The 7,872-nt window shown below is 39.5% G+C and overlaps 1 protein-coding gene across 1 annotated transcript; it reads right to left on the bottom strand.

Moving 5' to 3' along the window:
• Positions 1 to 804: 804 nt before the first annotated feature.
• Positions 805 to 6,203, bottom strand: LOC103521910 (protein lin-10-like). Its single transcript, XM_026832363.1, has 7 exons — positions 5,938 to 6,203; positions 5,309 to 5,314; positions 5,008 to 5,094; positions 4,363 to 4,527; positions 3,329 to 3,511; positions 2,453 to 2,665; positions 805 to 963 (listed from the first exon to the last, which is right to left on the bottom strand). The coding sequence occupies exons 1-7, from the start codon at positions 5,965 to 5,967 to the stop codon at positions 805 to 807; spliced, it is 843 nt and encodes a 280-aa protein (XP_026688164.1). The 5' UTR covers positions 5,968 to 6,203.
• Between the last annotated feature and the right edge of the window lie 1,669 nt (positions 6,204 to 7,872).

The raw sequence follows: 7,872 nt of genomic DNA, 5'->3' as shown, positions 1-7,872 counted from the left end.
ATATAAAATGGAAACTTATTTTGTTTAAAAAAAGAAAAAAAGATCAATCAAGTTAAGTTAAGCAACGCCTGGCTCGTGGCTTAGTATCCGTACAGGGTTGATACTATCTGGCCGAATCACGAGTAGGCTGTATGAGGTTAACATGAGTATGGATGGGGTGCTTGTCGACGAGTGGCGGGGGGGGGGGGGGTTAAAATCCCCGGTCACTGAACACCTTAGCAGTTATTACAATGGATGTTGAACTTGTTTTTTCCACGCGCAAGAATAATAAGCTAAAGCCGTAACATGAGAGTCCGAGGCCTACATTAAAGCTCACACCGAACTGACCAAAACCCTTCTCTCTTTTTCGCTAATATCTCGGTTCGCTCCACCATCAGATTTCATCGGGGATCCGTCTATTAGTTAGAAAACAAAATTCCTACCATTTTCACACATTGTTTGACATATTTACGTCAGTACGGTCCGGGGAGTTAGGAGCGGTTAATTTTACCAATATCCATGGAGAGTAAAAAAAGTTCGGGCCCTTATGGGACTTAGGCGCATATGAAATTTGGTGGCCCAATAGTATGGCGGGTCTTGAGTGCTTAAAGAATATATGCAGCTGTTTGAAAAAATGACTGACGAAAAAATCCCTCATTTTTCGATCCAAAACTTGGGTATCAAATCGGGGTCTTCAATAGTCCAAGGGCCGCTTTCCACAGTTTTTTGCTTTCTTCACCTTCACCAGGAGAGTGAATACCTCTTGTGTATTTTCGGGCGAGTCAAGTTTTTCCACTCCTCGGCCTGGTATCGAACCCAAGGACTTCACAGCTTACCTCTCCAACTGAGGTTGCTTAGTAGATTGACTATTTTCTCGGTGAGGTGACCGCCACCCACACTTTGATTATTGATCTCTATGATTCTATGCCCCGTCGTACACCCCCTCTCCTCCGCTATGGCGACCTCGTTAGTTAAACTACATATCTGTAGATCAGAATAATAGTTAGAATCTAGTAAAATTCAGTTTAGCCCATCATAGGTTTGGTTTTTCAGGGTGGCACGGTTGGCGTCCAGTGCGGTAACCGTGCGTTGGTTGCCATGTAGAAGGTCCCAGGTTGCGAGATCCCCACCATCGACAAAAAGTTTGTACTCGTTTTTCGATTGGCAAATATTTCATACGGTTACCTTCTGGTCGGTTCTCTGTTGACCCACACCTAAATGGGAAGTTATTGTGTTCGTGCTTCTCGCCCATCTGGATGAGAGGTCGCAGTACTACGGGAGATGGGCAATGCTATGACACAGGGCCGCACAATGCGTTCTAACATGTAGCAGTTGGCTCCATTGGCGACGAAATAAAAACGGCGGTTTGGAACGACGTCATCTTTTTTTGTTTTTTTTTAAAAAAAAAGCGCTTACTACGTTTCCAATGTACAACAGAGCCTATCGTTCAAGGACATGCATCACATGTCCAATCAGAAGAAGTTTTCGAAGCCACGTTATCCTGATTGTGCAACCAAGGCAGGTTACAGTACAGAAAATTCGTGGTTTGAATATTTGTTTGTGAAAACAATATGCATGTCATGACCTGTTACCACTCCATTTGTCACACTAAACTCCTAATTGATATCTTGGTATCAGGTCGCTAAGTTTGTAATTTCTACAACCTGGGCACAGGAGCCAACCGTAAGTTTTACAACGTGTGTGGTGTGTGTGGTGGGAATTTGAAACCAGACAGCAATGGGAAAAAACAAGTTGTTAGACGGAGTTAGATGTGACAATCCAAGGGAGATCGTCTAAAACCCTAAAGCTGTTTGGCGTGGTCTACACATAATCAACGTGCGTGCGGATTGATGTCGAGCTGAAACCCGGTCCACACTGCCCGACGGAGCATAGATTGATAGATGCACGTGATCGACCGCTGTCGACTATCATTGGGCTCAGATACAAGCAATAGAGGAGTTTGCAATTGGGAATATTTTAATAATCAAAGGTCGATTCCTAGCGAAAAAAGTTTGAAAAATCTAAATCTGATGGCCTCGAAACTCGGAAAAAGTAACTTTGAAAGGTCGGAAATTTCCACTTTTAAGTTGCCCTCCTAATGGAAAAAGGGTCGAAGAGTTGTGACGTCAGATTTTCACGTCAAAATACGCAGAAACGCTTTGCACACAAACAAACGAAAGCGGGAGTCAGATGAATATATGACGTCATCGCCTTACGTGAGCGGTATGCCGTGACGTCAAAGTTTTACGATTTACCGGTTATTTTTTTAAATCGATTATATCTCGGTATCTAGAAATCGTAGAAGAAAAAAGGAAAAATTCCGGTTGGTCCTTCATTTTTCGTTGGTGTTCCTGTTCTATGACCTTTGAAACATCACCCAAGTAAGCGCAACCGATCTATTCTTAGATTAAAAGCGAGGGATTTAACCTCAATACAAATCCTAGTATACCTTAACACAGAGGTGATGATTTACCTTAATATAAGTCTGACATGTAGACAGAGGTAGACCCACTAGTGAGACTCCATTCACAGCTATTATCTGATCTCCTATGTTCAGTTGACCGCAGCGTGCTGCAGCTCCAGCAGGGGCGAGATTAGCAATGACGACAGTAGGGAGCATCGAACCCCAGCCTGACTCTACTATCACCACGCCCAGGATTTCACCCTTTGCCTTAGGAACTACCACCTGGAAGGGAGAGAAAGAAACAAATAATACAATTTTTTTTTTATTTGGATGTTTAAACGCATTAATTTTATGCAATTACATAAACATTTACATAGGTAGGTAGTAAAAATAATAAGAGAAAAAAAAAAGAAGAAAAAATGTTGTAAGATAGATAACAGAATTTTACAATGAAGTTACAATTAAGTAAGTTAGGCTATGCTAGGCCTACCTGGTCCCCTGTGAATTTAAACAAGACGGTCATGGTTCAAGATAATGGACTGACATTCAGGAATCAGGACTTAACATTCTTCTTCTTCGTCGCCTTTTCCCGTGTTCAGACGGGGTCGACGTTTTTCGTCAGGCCTCAATCAGCCCTGGGGTGATCGCTTTTGGGCTGACATTTGGTTTTGGCTGCAAAATTTACGCGCGGATGTCTTTCGCGCTCAACCTTTGCTATTTCTAGAGCAAGGGAAATTTCAGACTGGTATACTCCTTGTTTAAAGTCCCTCAACCAGACTAAGCTGGTCTACTCCCTGTTTAAAGTCCCCCGGCCAGACTACGTAGATATGAGTTTGAAAAGTGCAATCTAAAGAGAATTATCCCTAAAGGGGTTTTAGCTAAAAAGCACTAACTTCCATTTAAAGAGAATTATCCCTAAAGGGGTTTTAGCTGAAAAGCACTAACCTCTTTCTGTAGCTCTTTCTTCGCGAACATCTGTAGCTCATCGCCAAATATCTCCTGTGAGTTGAGAACCTCCTGGTAGTCCATCTCCTTCACGAAGCTATGATCTTCTATACCGTTGGCTTTGAGAAACTCCATGTAGGCTACTTGGAATGCTTGACCTATTGATTGAGCAATGAACTGAGCCTGTCAATCAATAAATAAATAAATAAAATAGCCTTTATTGATGTTTTATGTATAAATATAAATAAGAATTTAGCAAGGGAAAAAATATTCAAACATCATTCAGTATATTAATAGCAAACAATACCTACAAAACAGTTCATCAAACTCTAACTACCTACACTTTCATAAATAGGAAACAATGATTCTATAGTTCATCCCTATAGAACATTGGTAAATGATTAGGGAGTTGTCAATCAATACGAGAACCAAATTCATTAGAACCAAAACACTTTGCAATTTGGACTTTAGAAGGTTCCTAGTTTGCTTGTGTTCTCTGAGTGTTCTGAGGACAGACCTTATCCGCGACCTATCGCTTACAAGGAAGGCGCGCTATTCTCCAAGCTCACTAGTCTCTATGATAAAAAGAAAAATAAGAAGAAGAAGAAGACGACCTGTTATTATTTTTTATTGATGCAAATAAATTACAAATTACAAGAAGAAGAAGAAGAAGAAGAAGAAGAAGAAGAAGAAGAGAGAGAGAGAAAAAAAAAAACAGGTTTTCTTTAACGTCAGCAAAGTTACCAATTATGTACATACATTAACGCATAACATAGGTGTCGGGTCAACATAGGTGAAGTATTTGGCCATCCCATCTCTATAGCCGAGTGGTCAAGAGCACTGATTCTTAACCCGGGGGTGCTGGGTTCGAATGCCCAACAGGACGGAAATTTTCTGACCAAACTTTTCTATTCTTGAATAGGCATGGATGTAAAAGAGTGTGCCTCGAAGTATTGTAAAAGTGGATCAGAGGAAGTGGTAACATAGGGTCAACATGGATGCAGTATTTGGTTCAGTTTGGTGTTTGGTCTTACCTCGTCGCTCTCAAACACATGGCATATCATCTTGGGTGTCCGCGAGATCTTGGGAGGTTCATCCGCTTCTTGTGATACAAATCGTCTCCTGGCCATCAAAACTACAAGATCTCCTATGTCAGCTATGTATGAGATCGTTCTTAGAGCATGGTCCATCATGATTTCCTGAGAATGAGAAGAGAGTAATGAGAAAATGAGAATATCGGTAGCTCCATGTCATTATAAATCGAAAAAAATATAAATTTTAATGGTACCAACATATTTTTCATATCTATTCAACTCGGAATTTAGAAGAGGGAAGTCGTGTTTTGTTCAGACCAGCTTTTTTATTGTGTGGCGCTCACAACAACACTCAACACAAATATAATCTTACATAGAAAACGCAGGTTCTCGTTTCTCCACAATTTCCATCTCTGAAGTTTAAATAACACTTCCAAACTCTTGGCCAGCACCTGAGAGCTATGTCTAACTGATGAGTTCTAATAAGAACGAAACGCGTCTTAGGCTGCTCACAGGTGTTACCGTCAGACAGACCCAAGTCGGCCATACCATGGTGTGTGGCGGTAAAAGCTTCAGACCTAGATGTGTCAGACAATCTGAGCGTGAGTGGCGAGTATAAGGGTCCTTATAGGTTTGGAAACATACCTTTAGGTCTGTGTTGAGGACCATGATCTTCTCTGTTGATATGAATAGGTCTACTTCTGTGCTAGGCTGAGTTTCTCCCTCGGGGGCCTACAAACGAGAATAATAGAAAATAGAACGATTAGATTATTAGAACAATTATTAGCAAATTCTGACTAGATATTAAAAAAAAAGCTGAATTCCGAACAGATTTACGGATTTTAAAAACGTGTGAGATGGGTGGTTCACATTTACGAATGACCCACGAATCCCACAATACAAACACGAAAAGAGAAGTTTTGCTTTTAAAAAGTAGTTCACTTACCAAAGCCTTTTTTAAGAGCCAAAAGCAGCAGGAAAAGAAAAAGCAAAGAGATCGTATTAGTTAAAACAAAACATTACAAAGCTCTACGAGGAAGCGGAAAATATGCAACAACAAATTATTATGTCATTGTAAGAAAATATGCAATTTGTTAATAGGTAATTAGAAAATATGCAGTGGAGGTGAACCATCAACCATTAACATAACTCAAGGCCGAACTTTCTTTTTACTCTTGTAGGCCAACAATGACTGCTACTCCATTGAAGTAGCTACTTGTTGTCCTCACGAGGCTCAGTGCCACTTTTTGTATTCAAGAACAGAGCCGAAAAAACAAACTGTGCAGGAACCCTACCATTGAACCATACCCCTCCGGTTTTAAAACCCCGTGTTATATCCACTCACCCACCAAGGTTGTCTCCTAAGAGCCCATTCCCAACTGTCGTCAGTTTCATCCGATTTTTTTCCGAATGTCTTGTAGGTAGGCAATGTAATTTAAATGAAAAGTGTTCCCACTTCCCACTACACACGACACGATTTATTTCCTAACGACAAGTGGGAAAGGGCTCTTGGAAGAAAAGCAATCCTTGGGGATGATTCCCACATTGGGTTGATAAAATACTCGTATTATAGACCTTGATTTTAAGCACCGCCTCCTCGACCATGACCTTCTTAACTCGTCGCTTGCAACACTTGGGATCGTCTTCATCCACTTGCACCGAGCCGAGAAATTTCAATCGGAACAGGGTCCCAGGGCCGAGCCCTGTGTCAACCACAGGGTCCTCAGGCAAGGCTTGGGTGCACCCCACATGGTGACTATCCACCTGGCAACACAGACACACAAAACACACACACAATGTTGCGACTCCAACACCCCGCCATATTCTGGTTCTCTACCAAGTCAACTAATTTGGATACTATAGGAGTCAAATCTGTCAAATGCTTTATGAGAATCAATCTATGTCAATCTCCTCTACCTGTGACAGTTCTACATTTGGCAACACAGACACACAAAACACACACACAATGTTGCGACTCCAACACCCCGCCATATTCTGGTTCTCTACCAAGTCAACTAATTTGGATACTATAGGAGTCAAATCTGTCAAATGCTTTATGAGAATCAATCTATGTCAATCTCCTCTACCTGTGACAGTTCTACATTGGTCGACATGTAGGTCTTTTTGTGACACAAGTAAACTTTATCTACGAGTTTTGTGACAAGAGTGCTTTGTTTAGGGTTAGTGAGAGAAAATAAATTTACTTCCTACATAATCAGCAAAGGTGTAGTGTGTTTTAGATATGTAATGTAAACCATCTGAAGTTCTACATTGGTCGACATGTAGGTCTTTTTGTGACACAAGTAAACTTTATCTACGAGTTTTGTGACAAGAGTGCTTTGTTTAGGGTTCGTGAGAGAAAATAAATTTACTTCCTACATAATCAGCAAAGGTGTAGTGTGTTTTAGATATGTAATGTAAACCATCTGACGTGACAAGAGTGCTTTGTTTAGGGTTCGTGAGAGAAAATAAATTTACTTCCTACATAATCAGCAAAGGTGTAGTGTGTTTTAGATATGAGATATGTAATGTAAACCATTTGAAAGGTAAGATTAGTCAATTTTCGCATTTTCAGATGGTTCAATTTATTTTGAAAAGTGTCTGTAATGTGAAGAGCCTAATATAGTTTCTGATAGTTCTCAGAATATGGTGGAAATGTGGACGTGAGTCTAATTTTTTTTCGGGCACAAATCTTGATTACAAAATTTCAAGTCAACCACCCATGCCAAAATATCTTCCCACTTTGACCTTGGAAGTGAACACAATTATGGATTTTCTTACAAAAGCTTTCAAAACCAAGATTTGTACCAGAAGAAAGTTGTCTTGAAAAGTTTGTACAAGCTGAAATGAGTGGTAGTAATCTAACAGGTAAACAAACAACAAAAAGATGTGTCGGTGCAATAAACTCTCTAATTGTGGAACAGAAAAATGGTGCTCTTATTTTTCTCCTTAATGTCATTCAGTAGAGGAGATTGGACATTTCAAAACAAAATGTGAAGTTCAAAGTGCAAGCAAAAACCAAACTGTGCTGAAATAGTGATGAAAATTGAAGTCATTCTTAATAACCATTATCATATTACTGAATGAAGTATATTGAAGCATCATAGAAAAGGTATGTGCCTAAATTAAGACGCCTCACAAGTTGTGAGTCACAAAATCTCTGATTTATGTGTGTAATTGGATGATTGGAAACAAGTGTATTTACAGTCCCTAGAGTACCTGAAACTTTTTTTTCTTCTTTTCTTTAGATATTATGTAAAGAGTTCTTTCTATATTCACAACATTACTCTATGAGAGCACATAAAAATAGGTGTGTCTAGTCTACATACGTACAATTTCACTCTATAACATGTAAAGATTTCCATTTACAAATCAATGACAACATATAACATACTCGATATTGTGAGCAGCACGTTTTTATGTTAAATAAACATATACAGGCTATGTAAAAAAAAAAAAAAAAAAAAAAAAAAAAAAAAAAAAAAAAACAAAAAAAAAATTTTTATTTTA

The sequence above is a fragment of the Diaphorina citri genome, unplaced genomic scaffold (assembly GCF_000475195.1).
Source record: "Diaphorina citri unplaced genomic scaffold, Diaci psyllid genome assembly version 1.1 scaffold6259, whole genome shotgun sequence".
NCBI lineage: Eukaryota > Metazoa > Arthropoda > Insecta > Hemiptera > Psyllidae > Diaphorina > Diaphorina citri.
This window is presented reverse-complemented; position numbering and strand designations above follow the sequence as displayed.

Excerpts from the sequence above, each read along its gene's own strand:
- LOC103521910 (XM_026832363.1), bottom strand. The coding sequence starts at position 5,967 with ATGGTCGAGGAGGCGGTGCTTAAAATCAAG. Across the intron at positions 2,666-3,328 it reads AGAAAGAGCTACAGAAAGAG|GTGGTAGTTCCTAAGGCAAA; the intron begins GTTAGTGCTTTT and ends TCTCCCTTCCAG. Across the intron at positions 964-2,452 it reads CATGTCAGACTTATATTAAG|ATATGTAGTTTAACTAACGA; the intron begins GTAAATCATCAC and ends TCTGATCTACAG.